The sequence below is a fragment of the Passer montanus genome, unplaced genomic scaffold (genome assembly GCF_014805655.1).
Source record: "Passer montanus isolate IOZ18808 unplaced genomic scaffold, ASM1480565v1 scaffold16, whole genome shotgun sequence".
Taxonomy (NCBI): Eukaryota; Metazoa; Chordata; class Aves; order Passeriformes; family Passeridae; genus Passer; species Passer montanus.
In genome coordinates, this window is record NW_024363160.1 from 13,896,456 (window position 1) to 13,921,518 (window position 25,063).

Below are 25,063 nucleotides of genomic sequence, written 5' to 3' on the forward strand. Positions count from 1 at the left end.
GATCTTAAGACCCTTCTGTAAAGTTCAAGAGGTACAGTAAAAGCCATGAAAGTCACTTGAACACTGATAAAAATGCTTTAGAGACCTTTAAATAGCTCAGTCTGTTCAGTTTATGAAAATTGGGAAGCAGCAGAGGTTTTGCTATGTAAGAGCCAGAAAGGGAAAATGTCACATACTAAAGAGCTCTTTAAGGGAGAAACAAGAAACAAAAGGGGAAACTGAAGCCAGACAAATTCAGATTTGGAAGAAAAACCACCTTTAAAAATTTGGGAGTAGAACTGGGGACAAACTCTCCAAGTAAATAATAGATTCACTTATCCATGTGTTTTCAAATTAAGACCAGAAGACTTTCTGAAAAATAAATGCAAGTTAATATATGCTCAAAAACAAGCAGTCGGCTTAATATAGAATAAATTATTGACATTTTGTAGACTATAGTCACACACACAGAATCTGATTAAAAAACTTCTTAATACTTAAACTCTATGAATCCATTGCCTCTCAAGAAACACTACTGAAAGGTGGTGCTATCAGTCACCAGCAACTAATTTTCATGACTCCCACTGTTTCTTTTTAAGTGATGTGCACACTGTAGTTATGCTTCACACTCATTTCATAGTTGTACACTATTTGTTCACACTTAGTGCCACTCACAATTTCAGCACTTACCCATTAATTTTTATCCATTTGTTTATTTGTTGTCAAGAAGTGATCACATAGCAAAAAGAACAAGAGGAAAGGTTGGTTATGAAGAAAGGAAAAAAAACACCAAAAAAATCTGAGCACCCATAAATTAAAACTTTAATTGTCCTAAAACCTGCTGAAAACACTATTTTTTCCATGTGTTGCTGGATATCAAGAAGCTGTGAAGAACTTAGATGGAGGCTACTTAAAATATATCCTTTACCTTATACATTGAAATAATGACTGAGTTGTTAGAAACCGCCATATTTACCAGAAATGCAATTATTAGCTCAGAAGACCATCACTATAACATTAAACCTAAGTCAGGAATGACCAGCAAATAATATAAATTTCACTTTTCCCCCTACATAGACCATAGATACATACATGTAGGTACAATACTTTCACAGTGGCATTGTGTTATGCTTCTTACCTGAGGGGATTTTATCATCTGAAAGACACTGATGCCTCCAAAAGCTAATGGCAGATCTTTCTCTGTTCTGGAGCCGACACAACCTCTCAGCTAGCCCACCTCTGCAGAGAATAAAGGAATGCTCAGTTTTGCCAGGAATCAGTGTTTGGTTGGCCAAATGACAAGCCACAGGACAGATGTATATGTATATATATGTATGTATGCTTTCCCCTTTAGAAACAGAATCATACAGTAAAACTATGTTTTGTAGATTAGTTCTCCCAATTTTGAGTTTTCCAACAGAGTTACTCCCATCAAAACATACACCTAGGGTCAATACACGCAACAAAACGTTTTCAGTATCTGGGAGTTCAAAATCTTCATGTTTTCAGTCCTGTCTCCAGTATGAGGAGTGTAAAAAATGGTTTCTAACTTTCCCTTGCACTTATGAACAGATCCTATTAGAAACCAGAGACAGTTGCAAATTCAAAACAAACCAGTGTAACCACTAGTTATAACAGGTTGGGTTTTCTTTTCCCTCACAGATTTGTTTGTCTGTTGGCAAGGAGTGATCACAAAAATATTCTTTTACCCATACTTGACCCTATGATTCATTTCACAAGCTGGGTCAAGTGTGCAGTTTCAGTGGTCTGAACACTCTCCAAGATGAAATTAATTTAGCATTCCCAAGGTGAGGAGCAGAGGAGTGGCATCTAGCACAAATACACTTAAGGTAACACTAAAGCAATTCCTACCCTTGGATTCAAAGCCAGAAGACATAATCTCTCACTTTTAAGAACAAGAAGATGTATGTGTTGGAAGCTGTCTTTGGGCTACTACAAAGAGCTCTGGACTACTGTGGGAGTGTTTGAGCATTTTTCTTTGGCTTCAAAGAAGTTATTTGCATAAAGACCTACTTCATTCTTTTGTTGCAGTGTAAAGTTTCTCCACAAGTACTACCAAAAATATTAATAAAGATTTCTACCAAGGTGAAATGTGTCCTTGAGTTAAATTAGTTTAGAAATCAACAGAGATAGCATACAACCACCTTATGACAGTTTGCACACATTATGAACATTTTTTGGCTTAGTTAAAAAAGACAAATAGCTTGGTAAGGCTCAGATAATAAATGTGAAACTGGGAAGACACACACATATGGAAACTGAGAAGGAGCTAAAGAGGCTAAGCAGGACTTCAGGTGAGTTGTAAAAAAAAAATATCTCTTTTCGGTTACCAGTTATTAAGCAATTTCATCTACAGACAAGTCAACACATTATATAAAAAGCAGGTAGCAGTGTCAGCTGAATTTTTAATGAACAACAATATCCTTTGCAAAATTATAAGCATCAGAAGAATTTTCAGATGCAGTGGCTAAACATGTAAGTAGTATTTCACAGAATGAACTCTGAACTACAAAAACCTTATTTAAGCCAAAATGACCTATAGAAGTTCTGCAGTTTACATTGCTACATCTCTATGGCCAGTGTCAGACAGAGAGGAAAGAAACTCAGAGGAAGAAAATCCCCAAAGCCTCAAAATAGAGAACCCAGACTTAACAAGCTATGAACCCACACTTATCAAGCTATGAACCATGCTATATTAAGAAGGAAAACAAACAAAAATGCTTAGAAAATACTGGGCTTCAGTGAAGTTCCAAGTAAGCTTAAACAACCTTGTTTAATACTGGTTTCAGCAAGGACTTTTAAGACTGACAACTAATACAGAAGTGCAATGGAAGCTTTGGTTCCAAGAGCAGCACAGCCAAGCACAAAACTTCATACAGGATAACCTACTCTGCTGATAACACTGTGTTCATCTACATTTCCCCCCAAACTTGAGCACTGAAGCATTACCACACCAGAACACTTGTGGGCAAACAGCTCTACAGACCCAGTTTCTCTTCTTATCAGGGAACCATTCTCAGATGCAGTTGTAATTCAGCTTGGCTGGGTGGCCTACATGAGCCATGCTGGAATTGGTAGATGCCAGCTCAGCTAGGCTTAAAAATGCAGCAGTAAAATGCATTTTCAGATTGCTTGTTTAAAAGTCTTGCATGCATGAATATGCATCTGCACTCTGTGGTCAGACTGGAGCAATACAACATACAGTTAGTAGCTCAAACACTTGTTTTGCTGAAAGAAAACTGTTCCACATGAGTGTACTCCTACTTCATTCACTCCACAGATGCCAGTGAGAGAAATGTATTTTATTTGTTCAAATTGCAAGAAAGCCTTAAAGTACCTACAGAAAAGAGAAGCTATTACTGGCTTACAGCCTAATTTCCCCTTTTTATCCTGAACAGGGCTATTGCTGTGTTCAGTCAATCAGTTCCTACTCTTCTGCAAGCCTACTACTGTTACACCTATGGCAGGAATGCCTTGTAGTGTGAAGGAAAGAAAGCAAGTTTCTGATTCCATGGCTACTGCATTCAACAGCAAGACATCATGCCTGTTTCAGGCCTGATAATACTACCAAGAAGGTTCCACTGATGCTCACAATTTCATTACTAATTTGCTGACCATGACTGCATTAGGATACCAGTTATCACAAACGTCCATGAAAAATAAAACTCTGACTTTCCTTAGTAGCCCTCTGTGCTAAGTGTACTGATATTTATTAACCATCATCCTTCCACTCACATTCCAAATGTGGTTAAAAATAGTTTAAACAGAAAACACCATAAAGCAGTTTGCATCTGCTTGGTTGGAGAACATAAAATATAACTAAGAATGCATTCATGAGAGGCTTTCAGCTGGTCATCAGAAATGTTGTTTTTATATTGTTTCGTAGCTCATGAAATTAGAAAACACAGTTCAAGGACATGCCATGAAGAAAAAGACTTTGTATGGCCAGAGCAACAGTTGGTACTTTATGGTTTGTTTCTTTAAAAAAGGTAGAAACAAAGGAGGTTAAACACCACTGCAACCCAGCAGGTCAACCCCCTTTGTAGCTCAAACACATAAAACAAAGGAAAAGGTGATTTCTGGTACACAAGGTAACAGATTTGCTGACAACAGCATTTGAAAACTACTCATTCCTTCCAAAACAGTACAGGTGCCTACACTGTAAATCACTTGTGCATGGACTGTGAGCTACTGTGAACTAGACAGAGACAGAGTCACTCCTGGCTGGGCAGTAAGAGGTAAGCCAGCTTCTGGGGGGTAATTGGCAAATATATTTTGATTACTACAGTATCAATTCTGTAACCAAGGGAATTAACAAACTATTTTATTGAAATAATAAAAATTAGTTTAGGATGTATATTTTCCTGACCAGCATTTCAAACTTGCCCCCTAAATGTTTTAATATGAGCAAATCAAACACATTTGGAAATTGTTAATGCAAATGCTGTTTGCTGAAATCAAGCTGCTCAGATACAATCTCCACTGCCCACAACCTTTTTATTTTTAATCACAAAACTTCCAGTACAACTATTTTGTTCCTTTAATTCCCTGAAGTCAGACAGATTTAAAAGCAGCAATTCATGTCCTATTTCCATACTAAATCTGAGCTTGTTGAAATACTCTATTTAAAACAACACATTGCCTTTACTGTCTATGTCCAGCAATATCCACATGAAAAACAGCTTTGATGACCATAAGAAAACTCAGCATCCTGTATAACAGCTCATGTTCTGGTAGTTGCCCTACCCACAAAATTTAATAGCAAGACTTAGCAAGTTTTGTGACAGCTATGACCAAAAAGTAATACTGAGCCTGATCTGTGACTTCCAGGCTGGTTCCTATTTCCCAGCTCCAGTGAGGTTAATAGAAAGCAACAACAAAAGAGCATTAGTGAGTCTGCTGTGCTTTGAAAAGTAATTTTCAATCTTTCTGAAGTGTTGGAGATCTCCTTGTGTTTATTTAGTAAGGTTTTCATTCAGCAGGGCACTTACCAAAAATAACTCCCTATTCATCCACATTTACTCCTTTACAGACTTAACTTGAAGTCAACACTCTTTACTGAGCTGTCTCCTTGTACACAGTATATACAGGACTCCATATAATTCAAAGCACTTATATATCCCCATCTCAAGACTGGACAATTTCCATCTTCTCTCATTTCAAAGCAAGGAGAAATCTTCTTTCCTACTTTCACATTAACTGGTGAAGTAACTGACACTCAGCTGTTTCTTTAGTGGAAAGAGCCCCTTTCCACTCCAGGGGGCTCTTGCTAAAGAAATAAAAAAGGCCCCACTGGCTCATGTTCAAATTGCCAGTGACCAGGACCCCAGGTCCCTTTCTGCAGCCCTGCCTTCCAGCAAGTCATTCCCCCAGTCTGTACAGAACCAGGATTGCTCAGGTGCAGAATCTGGCACTTGCCCTTGTTAAACTTCATGCAGTTGGTGATTGCCCAGTGCTCTCATTTGTCAAGGTCTCTCTGCAGGGCCTCCTTGCCCTTAAGAGAGTTGACAGCACTACTTATTTTAGTGTCATTGGTAAACTCACTTAGTATCCTTTGAGTCCTGCATCCCAGTGGTTAATGAAGATGTTGAAGAGACCTGGGCTGAGGATGGAGCCCTGCAGAACCCCACTAGTGACCAGACCCAGTCTGATTTGACCCCATTCACTGTAACCCTTTGTGCCCAACCTGTGAGCCAGCTGCTCACCCATCACTGAGCATGGTTATCCAGCTGTGTGCTGGACATTTGATCTGGAGGGCACTGTGACAGACAGTACCAAAGTTCTGCTTTTAAAGCCCAAAAAGATCACATCTACTGGCTTTCCTAGATCAACTAGGTGGGTTACCCTGTCACAGAAGGGTTTTACAAGCAGGACTTCTCCCTCATGAAGCTGTGCTGGCTGTGGCCAATGACAAAATGGCACTTTTTTTCCCCATTAGCACCAAACATTTGGCCCAGTGAAACCATCTACACTTTCTAAAAGAGAAAATACATTTTAACTTTCTCTAAGGGCAAAATAATTTTACTGTGTACACTGCCAGTGATGACAGTGGTACATCTGTACTGCAGCCATGATATTCTTTCATTTATATTTTCCTAATTCAACAAGAAATTCACTAGCAAAGAAAAGTTAAATAGTTATAGAAATAGTTAAAATTAGCATAAGAACATGACTGTCCAAATGGCTAGTCTGTTGTTGTTACACCCTCATGCCACTTGTGGATGCATGTAAAAAGGAACAGTCCCAATTTTAGAGTAGAAATCTGCTTCTTTGTGCCAGCTCCCTCTTCCCTTGGCAATTTCCTTTATTTTCAGGACCTCAGTTGGCCTCATGTGACAACTGGGTTTCATTTTACTGCACATAGTACCAGGACATTCTGTGATTTTCTCCTCTTTTGATAATGAAAGTTAATTTTAGCTGATCAGATTTGTATGTGGTCTGCATACAAACAGATATAAGATAATTTAAAATAAAATCTTGAGAAATCCTGTTTCTCTTGAACTACAAACAGCCACTCAAGAATTTAAAAAACCAAACAAAAAGCCAAAACTTATTCTTCACAACTATAAGCTCTTGCAACGTGACAGATTTAGACGCGGAGTTAACATTTTACAACTTAAGCTATTTATTTCCTACAATAACCTCAGACTTTTTTTTTCTGATGGAAATAAAAAAAAATCTTAATGGAAAAAGTAAATGACTCAGAAAACATTTAAGAAAGGTTTACTTGCAGACAAGAGAAACTGAGTACATGCCCTTTGAGTTTTTTTCTCTACAAATACTGATTTAACCCAGTTATTTGTTTAATCCATGTAAGAAACGTTAAAACTTGCAATACTTTACATTTCTCTGTTCTTCCACACAGAAACTTTGAAAGAATTGGAACTAATACAGTTTAGACGTCTCACCCCATAGCATTAACATGCATTTCAAATGTAACAAGAAGAACTTCTTGAAAACTGTTCTTTGCAATATACACTCCCTCCCCTCAGGTTTACAAATCATTTGCATAATTTTCCCACGAAGTGCTGAGAAACTGAAGCTTTGGGATGGAGAAAGGGCAGGAGCATGCAAACCCAACTCCTCTTGACCTGACCATGACTCTTCATCTCAGTACCAGGTATCACTAGTAGCACCTAATTCTCAACTCAGTAGCTCACAGGTGCAGTCCAAGGCCATGGATCTGGCAATGCACCTGGGAAAATTATGTATTCCCACTGCATCCACCAACAGTCTTGTTTAAATAGAGGATGGCAACTATATAACCATATAATACCAGTGTTTAAGGGGAGGATTTCCCAAGCAGTGGCATTGATGGTTGTGAGCAAGAGATGATCTGCTTTGTTTCCAGTGTGACAAGCTGGCATCTCCTACAGCACAGCTCTTCAGAGCCACCAACACCCCTGAAGGACAAGCCTCACCTTCCAGACTGCCTGCTCTCCCCTAGGGACCATGGCAGAAAGAAGAATAATCTTTACTTAGGACACTTTTGAAAACAAAAACTAGCATTACAGGGGATACAAGAAAACATATGAGAATCTGTCAGTAGATATGGCGGGGGAGAAATTGCTTTCACCACATCATTCTTGTCTTCAGACATCAATTGTTTTCCAAAACCCCACTTAACCCCTAACAGAGAAGAATTGCAACATGCCCCTTCAAATCTGGCTCATCAGCAGCAGCACTGTATATTGTGCATGTTGATCTGGGGACATAGATGGTCTTCTCATTTTATTTACACTCAAAGGTGTTGAATTTACAGTCAAATTTCCAATGCTAGGATCACAAAAAAATTATTTTAATCATCCATAATTAGCTTACATCTGAAGATTTCTGTTGCTTTGGCTGCATCTCAATTTTTTTAGTGTATGACAACCGCATCTGTAATAGGGTCAAATAAACAATACTCTTTTCTCCCATCCAGGCAACAACCCATTTCCATTTCAGCACCAGAAGGTTTCCAGGAAGAGAGGACAGTAGAAAGTAATTTATCTGGATTTTTCCAGAGACTGTTAAGACTCTTCTTTGTTTGGTTTGGTTTTGCTTGGGATTTGGGGGTTTAGAGGGGATATTTTATGGGGGCTTCTTTGAAGTCGCACAGAAAAATGTACCCATTGATGTAACAGAGGCATAGCTCCAATCAGGCAATGCAAATAAAAATGCAGATTGCAGAATGACTAAGATTGCTACAGAAAATATAAGCTAAAATTTCTTGAAAATATTCTACTTTTGAAGCAAGATTTTGAATCTCTACTTTTGAAGATAGATTTATGCGTGTCAAACAGCAAAGAGATATAAGAATATAAATATTTCCTATTTTCTTTAAAGGGGAAACAAAATGGGAGGAGACCTACTCTACCTACATCAGGACTCCTCCACGAAAGAGGCATACACAACACAGTCTGGATTTGGAGTTGAACCTACTGCAGAGGAATTCCCACAGGAAGATGGCAGCTCTACACCTGCACCATCTCTGCTCAGCCATGCTTCCCTAGGCATTGGGCTGGAGAAAGAGAGCCCAGCTAAGCAGAGACTCGTGGCTCTCTTCCACCTACTGAGCAGTTCCAAATGGTCCCATCTGCGTGGGAGCTCATGGCCAGATCCAGCTTCAGGATGATTCCCCTGCTCACTGCTCTTCCTGCTGCAGCCTTGATCTGCAGCAGAGGTAGGAAGGAAGGAGAAATGACAAGGAGAAATGACTGCTTTGCAGCTTTTAGCTATTTAACCACAAAGAAGGGATTGTCAGTCAATCAATCAAGAAGCTGATAAACCTTTCACTGAACTGGCCTTCAATCCACAGCACTGAAAACCTGTGGATTTCCTATTGAGGATGCAAACTTACATCCACTGTTATCACACCAATGAAAATGTTCTCTGTCAGCAGTAAAAGGAAGGATGGGAGAGACACATAGAATTAATGCCCTGAACAGGAAGAGTGAAAAGATGACAATTACCTGGATGAGCAAAATAACTAGACAAACAACACTCATAACTATGGAATTTCCTGCCTGCTTCCCTGTTCCCAAAGGAATCCAAAGTGGAACCACAGGATGGAAGGTAAAAAACCCTGTAAGCTCCGGGCCACTCCAGACAGATTACATTCTATATAATTGTGAATGGTTTTGGTCTTGTTGTTTTGTTTGTTTTCAAAGCAATCTATTCTCTCATACACTTGTGTCAGAGTATCTTTCCCATGAAACACTTTTTGCATTTAGACTGTTGATAGTAGAGGTCATAAAATGAAGCTGGAATTTAGAAAAAGACAAACCCACTAATGGTAACAAACAGCTCAGGAATTGCTTAAAGCTGGAAGAGCACCTGGGCAAAATACCACTGTACACTTGTCTTGTTTTTATTACATTCACACATACTTGCTTTTGGCCACTATAAGGCATTTTTGGGGGTTACAGCTTTGGTCTGACCTAGTACAGCTGTGTATGCATGTTTTCTAAAGTGACAAGAAATAAAGCTTGATTGCACAAGCAAAGCACTTTTAAGTATAGACATCCTTAGTAATTAGGACTTCCAAACCTGTTTCCTCAGAGAGCATTTTGAAATAGCCAAGAATATTTCAGAGAAAAATAAGGTATGCCTATTAAGTGAATATTTAATTTTTAAGTAATTGATTGATTACTGTACATAATTCAGCTGTCAGAGAAGCACATTGTTAAAACAACAATAGGGAAGTAGAGCAGCACCATTTGTAATTGTGGTCTCCACAGCTTGAGGCATATCTTCACATATACCATTTAAGTTAACACAACTTTCATTAATTCAATATAGGAAGTGACCATTTCTGCACTGTAATTAGCTAGAACATCAGGCTTCAACTGCTCCATCTCAGGCTACTTTCTTGCAGCAGTTACATATTTTTCTAATGTATTTAATCCTCCCATTGCCTACATAATGCTCTGTCCTACACTCTTCAGAACTATTGCTCATCCACTCCTTTCCTACATTGTTTTGGATAATTTTGCATTGACAAATCTGGAGAGGACCAAAAAAAATCCTAAAACCTGAGGCACAACATTTTTGCAGACTTTCTTGAGAGACACAAAGCAATCAAATTATTAGAAGCTAGAATAGAATATGTCCACTCACACATCTGTGAGGCATTATTAGAAGTGCAAAAACCAATCAATTTGGACATGAGTTCAAGATTGAGAGCTTTCACCAGAGATGTTAAATTTATTCTTTCTTGCCTTTTTTGCTTGTTTACAGATAAATTACATTCTTTAAGTTCTTCATATTTGCATGTCTAAAATGTTTACCCTTGAAACACACTCCAACACGTTGGCAGGTATTGTTTTACTTATAATTTAAGAATAAGCAAGCAAAAAGAATTCCTTAAGGTGGACAGTTCATTTACCTCAGTAGCTTCCTCTTCTTGGCCGACTCGGCGGGGGCTCTGGGGGTCTTTCCCGCCTGCTTCCCCGGGGTGTGGAGAAGGGCCTGTGCTGACCTCAGCCACTCGCTGGCCGGCCGTGCTGTGACATCCCTCGTGTCCCCTCCTGACCCTGGCTGTAATCCCTTACTGGATCCTGGAGCAGTGGTTGCCAGGGTCACCTCTCCTTCTCCCTCGCTGTCATTATCAGAGGAGTACTCAGATATTTCTGTTGAAATGGCCTAAATGAACAAAGATAAAAAGCTATTTGAACAGAATGCTAATGAGGTGGTATAGCTTTATGTAGGCAGTTTTATGTTACCCAGTAACCCACAAATGGCATTTGTGCCAATTTATTAAGACAACTTGGACAACTTCACTGTAAATGTACATTAATCTTTTGTCAGTCAAAATCAACTCCTGAATTTAAGGATCATTTCTTGAAGGACAACTGAGATGAGTAACATTTTTATTTTTTAAATAACCAGGTCTGGAGAATTAGGCTACTGTTTTTATCTAAAGCAAGTTTTGAGAGAAGCAGAGAGAGACTAATGAGTGACAGGGATCATGACTGGCAGATGAAAGAAAAAGAGCTTTTATATTGGGATTCAAGCAAACAGGAAGGTCAGCGTCCATAGTCTGAATGGAAGGAAGAAACACATGCCTCTACTGACAGCTTGTAGCTGTGAACAAGTATGTAACCTTTTGTTAAAACATGATCTTGAACACTAAAGCAAGCCTTCATCCACATCCAGCAGGCCTACAGCTTCCCAGGAAGGTTTCAAAAGTTGAGCCTAAGCTGTTGGGCTGTCTCCAGGTAGCTCCAAGGAGGATGAATCATGGGTCAGCAGTCAGGGCTGGGAGCCAGCAGGGCTGGAGTTCAGCCCCACAGAACCTTGCTGGAGCTCTTCTACCAGAAACTCAAAGGACACACGGAACTCATCCCACTGAAAGAGGGATGAGAGGGCAGAAAAAACAACTCTGCAGAGATATGGAAGGCAGAGAAAAGGGCTGGGGGGGGAAAATTCATCTGCTTTGGCTGAGCTTATTTTACTCCCTTCTAGGGCTCCTGCAGAAGCAGGTTAAGACTACTGGGTTGGCTCCCTAAGGTGGGCTCTGCACAGCTGTTACATGCATTATGTTCTCTTGACCCAGTGTTTCTTAAAGTACTGAGTATTAAGCAAAAATACTTGGAAAGTGACATTTTACCAAGTACAGAACAAAATGATCTAAACCACTAAAATAGGCAGAGGACTAGGAAACATGAGCTGGGCTCAGTATTCAGGAGCTAATTGAAAAAAAAAAAAATCCCAAAACAACCAAACCAACACTGTCTGCAGGTTCTGGTGGGGCAGTGACAGTCCTGTCACTGGGACCACCAGCACTAGGCCAGCTCAAGTAAGCTGGCATAAAACTGTAGACAAGGCAAGTTAAGTTACTCAGACTGATCCTTGAGAGAACCAAAACGCCAAACATAAAACATTAACTTTGCATTATCAGTGGGAAACTGGGAAACCCCAAAGGCTGACATTGCTCCAGATCATGTTGCCTCAATCACAGAAAAAAATTACCCCATTCTCTGGTAAAATGCAGTAAGTAGTGCTCCACACAGGTTGTTTGACAACTGGCTCAGATAAATACTTGAAAGGCAAAAGAAGAAAGGGAGGGAAATCACAGCATCCACTAAATTTGTTAAAGCTGTTCCATGTTATTAATTAGTGTAATCATCTGAAAACAGCATTTCTCAACTGTGCACAAAAATAAGTTCAGCTCTTGCCAGTTCTGATACATTTTTCACGTAAATGCCGAGACACTGTGTTCATGTTCTGAGAGCTTACCTAAGTACTCTGGAAATTGGAAGGACCTTTTAAAGTTATCCAGAGAAGTAGAATAGCTAAAAGAATGTAATTAATATCAGTCTGCTTTAAACACAACACAGTCAACATCTGTCCCTTGGCAACAATATTTCTCTGAAAACAAACTCCTTCCATACTGGAAATGAGCCAGAAATAAAAGATTTCAAAGACTCTGAAAGCAGTAAGCAAGCACTTCATTCTTAAAACACCATTCCAATGCATTCATTTGCTTTAGGAATGCTTTAATTTTTCTCAAATAGCCACTGCACCTAAAAAAATGATGCGAACCTGAAGTTCTCTGAGCAAGTAAAATGTAAATGAGAAAAGCCCTTGGGAAGTGCTCCAAATTAAGCACGTTTTAATCCCACTGACTGTTTAAGCGTTAAGAAGCTTTCCTAACTAAAGGTTGTCTAATAAATAATTTCTGCTAATATTTATTACTGTGTACTTGTTTAGACTGAACCTCCCCAAGGAAACCATACTTTGGGGTTTTTGTTTTGTTTGCTTGTTAGTGTTTTTTTAGTTGTTGATGGTTTTTTAATTGGTCAGTTGGAAATTTTTCTTAAAAGAGGAAACTGTAAAAATGGAGAAGAAAAACAAAGAACAAAAACTTAGCCCTCCAATTCTGTATATTTTTTAACTGTATCCATCATCAGAATTCTAGTCTAAAGGGAAAAATATTTTCAAAACATCAAACATGATTTTTCAACTATCCAGTAAACAAGCTGGCAAACCTACCAACAATATGGTAGGGAAAAGCTGGCAAAAAATTACTTATTTGATTCACTTTAAAACAATCATTGATAAATAGTGAAGAAATTGTTCATTTTTTATCAATATCTTAAACATCACGAAGAACAATTTTTAAGAGTTTTGTGGTTATTTTGTTGATTTTTAAAAACTAATATCCCCAATAATATCATTAGAGTTTCAGAAGAGCGCCACTGCTACGCACAAAGAATTGTCCAATTAAAACTGTTTTCCTACATGGCTTATTATTTTGAAACACAGTAATTTTGGTTACAGTGGCTGAAAGTACAATGCTTCCCACTGCACACAGCCTCAGTTTCCCCACCTCAATTCCTTCCTCTGACCCCTGATCCCAAAGTAATCATTCCCAATCCAGGGGATTTTCATGACTGTCTCCCATATATTCCAATACCTCCAAATAATCTGTAGTAGACTGTTCACTAAGATATAGGTATATTTCCAATGATGGCCTTTTCACAACACCCTCTTTTATATCATGCCAGCCATTTGTCTATATCCAGGATCTGACTGAAAAAAAAATTCAGGGGTTGACCTCAATTTTTATCACTAAAACAATAAATACAGTTCATTTTGTTTGATTTTAAAATAAATCTATTTTCTCTGTGAATGTGTCATCTGAAAAACTATAAATGCTCCCCTTTAATGGCTCTTTCTTTTAAGGGAAAATGAGAAGTATAAATGCACAGACTATTGCCATTTTTTTCTGTCAAGATTTGACTATAGGAAAGCAAAGAAGTCACTGAGTACTGTATTGGAACAACCAGAACCCAATATTTTAAAGTTATGCATTTTTAAATCAAAACACATCAAAAAAGAAAGAGCTCTCAAGATTAATTAATTATGTATTTTTGACAGCACTCACAGGTACTAGTTAACAAAGAGTACACATGTAAAATTAGAAATCAAAATCAGAAACAGCAAATACCTTCCCAACTAAGCAGTTAAGATTGCTAAAGAATATATGTTTACCCGTGTCGATTTGCATTCACTAAGAACAAAAAAAAAACCAAAAAAACAACCACAGAAATTCTAAAATCCTAACCCAAAGTGTTCAAAGACAAAACTCTTGACTTCAGTGGAATGAACATGGCATCCATAAGCACATAGATTTTGCACACGTGCAGCACAGAAGATACCATGCTGTTACTTCTGTGACCAAGTACTCCCTCCCTCATCCTCAAGAGATTTGCTTCAGCTACCTCTTGCTTCACCTTGAACATCCTGTGAGTTCTCTGGCAGTACCTTGGCAATCTTCACAGTGTTTGCTTCTAAAAGGTCTGAAAAAAATCACCTTTTCACTTCAGTAGTGATGGAAGCAAGCAATATCTGTATTTGATGAGTTAAATAAGCACTCGATATTTCTTATCAATAAAATTGCAGTAAGTTAACATGAGAAGTGTTACATTTAGAAGCTTTAGCACAGAAAGCAGAACCTTACAAAGCTTTTTGTACAAAAAGAAAGCTAACAGATCAACCCTATTAAAATAAATAATAAATCTGTATTTTTTAAAAAAGGCTCTCACTGATTGCTAATCAGAGGCAAGGTGATGAGCAGTTTTGCAGGTTTCTCATCTCCCTTGTCGCTCCTCCCAAAATACATCACTCAGTGATTTCTGCAGAAAAACATCACTACGCACACCTCACCTTTGTATTCATTAAATACTTTCATTTGTTCAGTTGTCATACATTCAGTTAATATTGTAAATCTTTCCCAGTAGATATGAAGATTTTGCAGATAAGATGCTCAGTAAAAGTTCACAGATACTATGAACAAGGTTATCAGCTGAAACTAAGATACTTCAGCATGCTGCAGTATGTCTTAGAGACAAAAAATGGGTATAAAATCCTATATAGACATTGATATAACTTTTTGCAGATGGAGGTCACTTAGTCTGTCATTTCCTTCCCTAAATAATATCAAATTCTTCCCTCCTGTTATCCTACCATAGCCTAGCTCAAAAGGCAGAACTAACAGAGTTTCTCAGAGCACCCTTAGGGAACCAGGCTTTCTTGAGGTCACAGAACCAAGTTATGCCAGAAGCAGAAACAGTATTTCAGACTTTCAGACTCTGATCACTGTACATACAGAGTAAAATTAATCGTGTGGCATCTCCTTCCCACTTTTCCTTCACGTATCTTTGCCTCTGGTTCTGGAAGCATTTTCTCTAACCCCTGCCTGTTCTTTCACGGACTATCTTTTTCCCTTTCATGATTCACTCATGTTTTTCAGACTTGATCTGCATTTCTCTTACTTGCCCTCTCATGACAGGATGGTGGAAGCTAACCAATATTAACAATATGACCAGTATTAACAAACACACAGTGAACTCAGGTGACCATCCTACTGCCTTTTCTTTTACCCAGTTTTCCCTGCATTTGCACTGCAGGTACTTTGCTGTCATGCATGCAAAGAGATTCAAATGCAGCCAACTTCTACCCCAGGCAGCTGGTTATGGGTTCTAAGCAGACTTTGTATCTTGCGTGGTACTCTCTAAAAAACAAGAGTGAGCAGAAAAGCCACTGGATTTAGCACAATGAATATTCACAAGCATAAATCACCAGCGCAGTATGTCAAAGGCCCAGGCTATGCTAATGAATGCTCGAAGCTAACTCCACCAGAAGCTGGCTTGCAGGATTACAGGGAGTAGGGTAAAGGTAAAAGAAAATAAGTTTTCCCTTAATTAATCAACATAAAATTAATTCAAGCATTGTGCACAGAGATAGTACAGGATATTATTCAGCTCTATAAAGACAATTAAAGATACAAAGGATTTAAAGCTTGCAGTTCTCTTCAAAGCTCTCTGTTTTCTGAAGCTTTAACTGAAGCACTGAAGTCTATGCCAGATATAGTTTCCTAGTAGCTTGAGAAATAATTTGGTTCTGGGTAAGCTAGCTACTTTCACTCTAGAGAGGTAAAATTCAAATATTCCTTCATACAAGAAACTTTATGTTGAAGTGCAGAGTTAGGCATGTGCTGCTCTGTGGGTGACACCAAGCCTTCTTCTCATGGAATAACCACAGGAACAGCACGCAAAAATACGAGATTAGGTAGCAGTGCGTGGGCAGAGATAATCATATGAAAAAAGAACAATGAAAGACATAAATCACTAATAAGGTATTTTTGGACTTGCAAGCCCAAACTGACACAGCAGATTAACTGAAATTTTGTATCTGGAACAACCACCCAGTGTTATTACAGAGACAGCACATATTTAAAATGGATCTCAGATAATGCCTGGTTGTTTAGCCAAGTACTGCATTCCTCCCCAGCACACGCACTCAGACCATCTGATCTGTCCTAAATATTTATCAGTGGTGTTGGTTCAGTGCACTAGGAAATGACATGTCCTGCTCCACACACATTAGCACTTTGTGGCTGCCATTACAGGAAACAGAGCCGTGTGCCCCTCAAGCACTGGGACAGCCACCTCGAGCACTTCTCCGGGATTCTCCAAGAGCAAGCCCCACCGAGCTTCTATCTCCCTGCTTGGTCACCACTAAACTTCAGCAACATCTCCCTTCACACAGACATGGGAATGATTTTTCTGTCTCCCAGCTGCCACCACCCCAGGGCTGGAATGCAGTAGTTATTAGCACACAAAATCATTTATGCCAAGTAGCAAAGAAGAATGTGGTATCTACTTGAATATGGAGGAGAAGTGTAGGCAGCAACACTGTAATTATTCAAAGCAGAATTTGGTCACAGACTGCACCCTCATCTCCTCTTTAATGGTGTTTTGAGACCTTTAAACAAGTGGTTAGGACTTCTCTTCTATGACTAATCAAAAAGGATTCATTGCATCCAGCAGCCCAGAGCTTCCTATCGTAAAGGAAATTGATTAACGATTATCTCTGGAGGAAGCAGGTCAGCTACCAAACCCTACACACCACTGCTGGGCTTCCCTTTGAAGAGCTCCTGGGGAAGTCTTACCCAGGTCTGACACTATTCATTCTTTAAGCCCTGTCAAAATACAGCTGCATTAGTTACTGTCTTAAAAGGCAACCCCAAAAGTACGATTCAACCCAAAGAAAAAATACCAGTAGCTGTTATCAAAAGGAAGGCAAATGGGCCAGTTTCAGAGATGCCTTCATACACTGAAGGAGTTGAAAGAACTTTCAGGGAACTCTGCAGAAATTAATGGAGTGGTATGACTGCTGTCAGATCCAAGAGCCAATTATCTGATGTTGGGCTTCCTCCATCATTTCTGAAAAAGAAAGTTGTAGAGGGACAGGAAAACTCCCACTTCCACTTCAGAGAGTGAGGAAGTTGAAGCACAGTACATAAGCCCACAAAATGGTGGTTTATGTCACACATGAAATAATAATTAACAAAATAAATAACTTGTATCATCATTTATCAGTTCCCATATCTTGTTTAGATCGTACTGCCTTGAAGTGGAAAATGAGGTGACGATTATGCTTGCATGCAGTATGTTTGGTTGTGCATTCTTTTTTGTCAGGGGAGAGGTGTGTGGTTTTGTTTGCTTTGAGCTCTCTGACACACAATCCTGTACACATACACCACTGGCAGGCAGTACCCTGCATGTAGCACTAATCATTGTAGAAAACAAGAACTGAAAAAATAACCTCAAAATAAGATTTTGCACAGACACACAAAAATCAACATGAAAATCTGATCTTCAAATAAGAACTTCGGGAGAAGAGTAGTTAAAATTACAACAAACCAGATTTTTAATAGACCTAATGCAAAGATGGTATTTACTGACTTTTTTTTTTTTAAGCTAGGTAAAGAATGCACAAGTGGTAGGAAAGATGAAATCGAAGCCATAACTTCTAATCCTGAGCAGAAACCTCAGCTTTCACAAGGCAAACAGGTTAAGCAGGCTATACCTCTGGAGATACATCCACAAGCTGTTCCAGCCTGCCTCTCCCAGAACAGGTTGTTCTAAGGCATGGATCAGCCGACCGAAACAGGTGAGGCTGTCGTCTCAGCCCAAGTGCCTTTTTACACAAAATCAGGCTGGAAAGCAAGAAGAAGCACTATTTATTTCTGACAGTGCTCTGTAGATGTAGAATTAAATAGTGATCCCAAAGGCAAGACTGAACAAAACTGCTATCTGGTGTGCACAAGGACAGGAAAGAATAGTAGGGGACAGTGAGCTGCTACACTGGAAAATGAGCACAAAACAAGATTACTCAACATTAGTTAAGGGACACTGACTTGTACTCTTTAGAGTATAGACCCTGCTCCAATCTTGGTATCTGTAGCATTTGCACTGCAGCTGCATCTCTTAAAAGCACTGTTTTAGCAGATTATTTGACTTCTTTAGCATTAAGAATTCAATCTATTGCTTCCTAATATTATCTCAGTACCACTGATCTCACCATCAGTCTGCAATCAGAGTAATAGCCAACTTCTAGCAGACCAAATAATGCTGAAAAATGCTAACATGGACAACCTACAAGTGCTTTTCCTGCTTTGTCTTATTTTTTTTTCCATCATACAAGGACATCTTCATTTTCTCTCAGGGAAAATGACTGGCTGTTAGAGACAGTTTGGACAATTTGTGCATACTGTTAGCCAACAGTTACATTCAAGTGAATTACCATAACCCTTGCTCTCCATTCCCTTCTTAAAAAAAAAGAGGGGAAGGGGAAGACGCCACTTCACGTGTTGCATCTTGCAAACTATTCAGGGACAGAACCAGGTCTCCTCTCATGCAACTGCATATTATCCCACGCAGTTGAGCTCTCATCTTGATAAGGATCCTTCAGATGACAGAGACCTAGACTTTCAAATATAAATACCTGACTCTGATAGGGCATGCAGATAATTACATCATTTTGCACAGAAGCCTCAACATTATACACTGAAGTTTGGGCACACAGGAAAATTGCAGTCAGCTTATAATACCACTTAAACAGGGTTTCATTCTTGACACAGAAATAGTTACTTTCATGTTTCCAAGGAACAGATGTTATCACATGGTTTGATAACCTACTTTCACATTCTTTGTTTATAGTTATTCACTCAGTTTCATTTATTAAAGTTAGTGGATCCGTGCCATGAAACCTCAGTTTTATTGTCTCTGGTTTAGGTGATGTTATGGTAATCATCCCGGTTAAAGCTTGGCTGTAACAAGAGGGCTCAACTGAAAGGCATGATTAAAAGCCAAATTATTATTTGGCTAAACTAAATCCTAAAGCACCTAGACTAAACACCTGCAGGATTCAGTAGGTACTGTTAAAGGAGGAAATACATTTCCATCTTCAAGCAACTGTTTTGTTTCAACCCAAGCCTTCAGAGAGAACAAATACTTGCAATGGAAGGTAATATCTTTTACTAGACAAACAGATATAAATCTGGGAAAGCAGACAAGCATTTAGCACTAAGGCCTTCTACAGGTCTCAAAAGTTTGGTGTTTTTTTTCTCCAAACAGATAATTTGGTATAAGCAAATAAAATCTTTCCTTATAAAATTGCTTCTCTCTTATCTTTAGCCAATACAGTTATGAACTGTATAACTATCTTGCAAGCTTTTTAAAAAGTTGTTTCTAAAAAAGAAAATGCTTCTCACAGCAACATCACTGTATAGATACATCAGAGAACAAAGACTTTCAAATCTTTCATATTAATTCTTTCCAAAAGTAGATGATAACTGCAAGCATGTTATTTTTGAGATTAAAGGAAGCAATTCTAGAATAATCAGCTAAATGAGGGATTGCACACAGGTATTCAGTAAAGTACAAATTATTCACACCAATTGATCTCTTTTTCTGATCTGCAGTTTCCTGTGAAAACCCTTAGAAAAGCACTTATCATAAAAGGAAAGAAAAAAGAAAATGAGAGAGAATGGAAACACAAGTGGCACAGTGGTATAACACAAATGCAATACAGGCATAATTTCTGCAATAATGCTCAGCACTTAGTGGAAAAATTTTTGTTGACAATATCCACAGGGACACACAGAAACATCTTGAAATTGAGATTCTGCACTTCCAGCTGCAGCAGTGCCAGCGTTCATGGCTGCAGCACTGGCAGCTTAAGGAGACACCAGGCTGCCAGGCAGTGCAGCACATTACATTCATTTTCTTCTACTCCCACTCACTCCACATTCTTCTCACTTGACTGTGCTTCCCTTTGCCCCATTTATTGCTTCACAACTCCTGCGGAACTGCCCCCAAAGCCTAAAATAGTCCCTTCATTTCTTCCCTCCTCTTCATTTCCAGCTTCTTTCAACCCTTTCCCTCCTCTCCAGAAGTCCTTCCACAGCCTACCTTTTCTAGATCATTTTGCAGTTTTGCACTGTTAAAACTATTTTGAACGGCAAACATTTTGGGGCAGGAAATGTCTTACCACGTCTGAAATACTGTGTCAGTGATGACAGCATGTGCACGCACTCAAAAGCGCCACCTTCACCTAAACTGATTTCTAATGTTGATGAGAGCACCTATGTGCAGGCTAAAGAAACAGAAAACTCATTTAACTGCTTTTCCAAGTAAGCCAAAGGACACCAAACAATGAAACTACTTTGAAAAATACATTAAATGTACTCAGATAAAATTAGTTCTATTTGGATAAAGAATGAAGAAAATGAAGCCCAACACGAAGTTTACAGATTTTCTTTCGGATCATGTGCCTAAACTTTGGGGGAACAGAAGGAAAATAAAGTAACCATCAATAGGGTAAGGCACTGTAATTGAAAATAGCAATGTTGCTGCAAATACACACTTTATAGAGAGTCAAAATTGTACTGCTACAATACTGTCTTAAGTTTGACACATTTAGCTGTTCTGATTGTTCACAGTACATAAAAAGATTTCAAAGTACAGACTTTAAAACTCCTTTGAGATCTAGATTAGAATAAAAATCTCTGTGCTGTAATATAGGTGTGTTACATTACATGCAATGACATGACTGCCATAATATGGGTATAATATAACATTGTAGACTCATGGAGACAATCACAGATATTTAAAACTTTTGCAGAAAATAAGCACACACAGAAACTTATCAGGAAGATACACTTGAAATGTCCCAGTAATCAAATACAATCCTTACACAACTAAACTCAATGGACTGTAATTTTCTAAGAACAGGCTAGCAGCTGACATGGAGAACTTGTGAAGAAAAGAGCCCTGAAATACAAACATCTGTAAGTTGTATTAAGCATTTCCTTATAAGAATTATAAAGCTTCCATCAACTAGTATGATTAAGAAGAATTAAAGTTAATTCTTCTCAATTACAGGCAAAGAGGAAAGAAAAGACTCTAAGTGCATGTCTGCATACTTTAACATACTTGAAAAAGCAATAGTTGACTGGTATCTATGGCAGTCACCAATAGCTTTTGGATTCATGCCTCCACTATCTCAAGACTGAGAGATTATGATGGTACAATTTCACTTCCATTCTTAAAGCAATGCTTCAGAAAGTGAGGGGGAAAATAATGGAAAACTGTCATTTTCTTTTCTATTCTGTTAGCACGTGTCAATGTGTATTTACACATGGAAAATGCAAAATTCATGTGTGGGATGTGTGTGTCCCTTTTTTTACAATATAAGAGAAGCTCAAAGCTGATAAGATAATGCTGAAATCATAGAAGTTACTTCAACATCTCAGAAGACCATTTAGAAATTTGTCCTTTAAACTAAACATATTCTCCTCATTTTCCTCTTCCCAAAGTAAAAATGCTCATGTGATATTTGTCCTTCAGACTGAACTCTGCAGCTACCAAGATTTTTTTAAAAGTCTTGCAAATCTTCTTCTCTTGAACTTGGAAGTGACCTATTAGCATTCTGATCAAAAACTTGCAAATGTTTGATAAAGCAACTAAAAATACCACAAACCCAAGCCCAAAGTTTGTACTAGAAGTAAGAAAAAGAAGAACACTTTTCATTAAACAGCAGTTAACTCTCAAACACCAGCAAGCTCTGGGAGCTGTGCTCTGCACTGAAAATTTGGGACAGGGGAAGCGAAAAAACCCAAATTTGGAAAGGAGAGGGACAGTGACAGCAGCTTTGAAGACGTGCTCAGGCAGTTCTGGGCATCCGGCTGCACCATTTTTAGGAATTGTGTGACAGGCAGCTTTATTGCCTAAATGCAGAAGTGCAAATTTTGGCACCCACTGTATCAATTTTGTGCTTGTCTTAGTGGCAAATATTTTAATCAGAAGTTCTTTTCTTAGTCTAGAGAACAATGCAGCATGGACTCATATTACTTCAGCAGCAACAAGTGGTCATCAGGGTCTATAGCAACTAAAACACTGCATGATTTTCTATCTCCCACTCCCAATCAGCAGAGATACTCCTGCACAGAGTAAACTAAATTGCTGCCTGGATGATCTGCATTCCCCAGCTCACAACAACAGTAATTTCATTTTGGTCAGAAAAATGAGACATTGCAGACGATGTGGCTTGAATAAAAACAATAATAATGATAACAATAATAATAATAAAAAAAAAATCTGTCTTTCAAAATCTCAACAATTTCACATGTGTCTAGGGTAATTTTTCAGGGTACAAAATACAGCAGAACTGCAGTGGATCAAGATCTTGCTTTCTACTTATCAAAAGCCTAATCTATATTGATGTTTTAATGATTTAGACTACAATTCACACAGTATTTTCCTTTCAGTGCTAGGACAGTACCTATATTGATGTTTTAATGATTTAGACTACAATTCAGAGTATTTTCCTTTCAGTGCTAGGACAGTAACTACACAAATCTATCAATGTATTATAACTCCTCAAATATTGAGAGCCAAAGTTAAAGCAAGTTTTTACATATCAGAGGAAAGGTGGGTATCACATTGTGTTCTACAGTTGTCAATTCATTAAAAGCAAACTACACACTAATTATGTTATTAAAATAAAGCAAAAAAATGTAGTTAAGAAAAGTCAGAATAAGAACAAACACAGCTGTGTCATAATGGTACAAGATGATTTAGTCTAGGCATAAAGGGAAATATATTTTCAGGATTCAGACAAGCATTTGAATATTCTTGCAGAGAAGATTACTTCTCAGTTTCATACTTATGTCAAAATAATGTGAAAACTCAATCACGAATGCATCAATTAAACCCTTGATATTCAAGATCCTCCTGATTTTACACTGGAGCTACTACAATTCAGACATTAATGTAACTTGAACACATACCAAGACTTCAGGATAAAAACCCTTTTGACATTTTTATTGACATCTGCTACACCCAAATTTACACTTGGAAATCTAAGACACGTTAAATGCATTTTCCCTCCAAACTGCCAAAAGCCAACTCATTCTGTTATGGACTAATCACTTAGAAGGGAGGAAGAATTGACTTTCCTGATCAAAAGTTGACCATTTGAGTAAATTTTCAACAGTAACATCAAATAAGTGATTTTATTTTTTTCTTTTCAGTTTACTATCAACAGAAGTCCTTCAAAACTGCATCTCTACAGCCAAGTAGAAGTCATACTGCTCCTGGAATGCAGTTATTGAAGGAAAAGAAAGCTTACCCTATGTAAAACAGCAAAACTGTACAATTACATTTAGACTACCTAACAAGACAACCACTTCTTAAGGAGAAAGCTATTAAGAAATTAAAAATTGAATTTAACAAGTCACCCACACTCTCTAACACCACAGCGAAAAAAACCCCATGTAAATGCACTACATCCTACACACAAGCAATTATATTTGTTTGTTTATATTTAAATAAACCTGTCATTTTGCATTTAGGAAATTTCCATTTAAGAAATGTCACATACTTTTCTCCCCAGTTATAGGATTCTCTTTGTGTACTTCTATGCACCTAATGTTAACTTGTTCGCTTATTCTGCCTAATAAGTAGTCTGGCTTATAAAAAGGTTCCTTAATTCACTCCACTTTTTGCAGAATAGAAACTTGTCTTCACAAACTTCTTCTATGTAAGGCTACAATAATTCAAGATAAATTTTACTAAACAGAAAAGGAAACATGACCATATGTCAAAAGCAGATGCATGCACCTACATATCCACTCCTATTTGCCCCAAAACTGAACTCCACATCCTTTCACAACCCACTACACATGGATACATCCTCTAGAAATTGGTTCCAAATATATAAAAAATATTTGCAGGACATTCATGACAGTTATCTTTACATCTGAAGGATTACAGAAACACATTGCACAAAAACAGGGAGCAAAGGCAGCAATGCTTTCTTATACTCAAAAATCTCAAAACTTAAGGTCAGTATCATAATTAGTTCTATGGTTTCAAGTAATACTATACTGATAAACAAGAATTCGGACAGCATTAAAGCAATACCTTATTCGTGTCCTAGCAAGTATAGTAGTCCAGGAAAAATAGGCAGAGATCAAAAAAGCTCCTCTATTTCATTTGACAACCATTCAAAAAGCACAGTGCAGGGAGGGGATTCAGAAAGCATATAAATCAGGTTTGCTATGATAGCAACACCACTTGATTTATGCTCATGGGTTTTCTAGCTCTTATACTACTACCACATATCATGGCCAAGACTCTGAAGACCAGATGCACAAATGTGGCTTCCCTATGGATACACCCCTGGCACAAAGAAGCACAGAGGATGTCTAAAGTAGTTTGACAGACAACATATAAAACCACATTGGTGGAAGCAGAGGAAATAATTTAAATAATTTTCTGTAGATGTAGATGGCAACTACCACCATAAGACTTTGCTTGTGATGGATGAAATAAAATGAAACCAGAAGATTTCCAGGGAGATAATACAGCCCAGAATTACAAAAAAAAGAAAAAGAAAAAAAAAAAAAAAGCTCTTGGGAGAAATCTGGGGAATTCCCTGTTTCAGATACAGAAGAGGAAACAATAGCTGTAATAGAAAGCCAAGGATCTACTTTAAAAAGCAGATGATGTTTATGAAGTGCTGCCTGAACTGGTGAACCTTCACAATAAAATGTCATCATCTAGTGGTGTGGTGTAAGTGCAGGACTGAGTCAGAAAGCCTGACATTAAAGACTCAGTTTAGCATCTCCTGTGGTTTGGGGACATGTTCTTTAAGACAAATTTTTCACAAGTGATTCTCAAATGTATCTGGCAACTCTGTTCTGAAATATATTTTGCACAGG

At 38.2% G+C, this 25,063-nt stretch overlaps 1 protein-coding gene across 2 annotated transcripts in view; it reads right to left on the reverse strand.

Moving 5' to 3' along the window:
* SPIDR (scaffold protein involved in DNA repair) overlaps positions 1 to 25,063 on the reverse strand; it is a 195,889-nt gene that overhangs the window by 132,696 nt on the left and 38,130 nt on the right. For both annotated transcript variants that reach the window (XR_005626834.1, XM_039702841.1), the window contains exons 6-7: positions 10,370 to 10,626; positions 1,118 to 1,218 (exon numbers count right to left, since the gene is read on the reverse strand). Coding sequence is in view for 1 of the 2 variants with exons in the window: in XM_039702841.1 (XP_039558775.1) it covers positions 1,118 to 1,218; positions 10,370 to 10,626 (358 nt within the window). In the remaining variant the exon portion in view is untranslated. The remainder of the gene's footprint in view (positions 1 to 1,117; positions 1,219 to 10,369; positions 10,627 to 25,063) is intronic.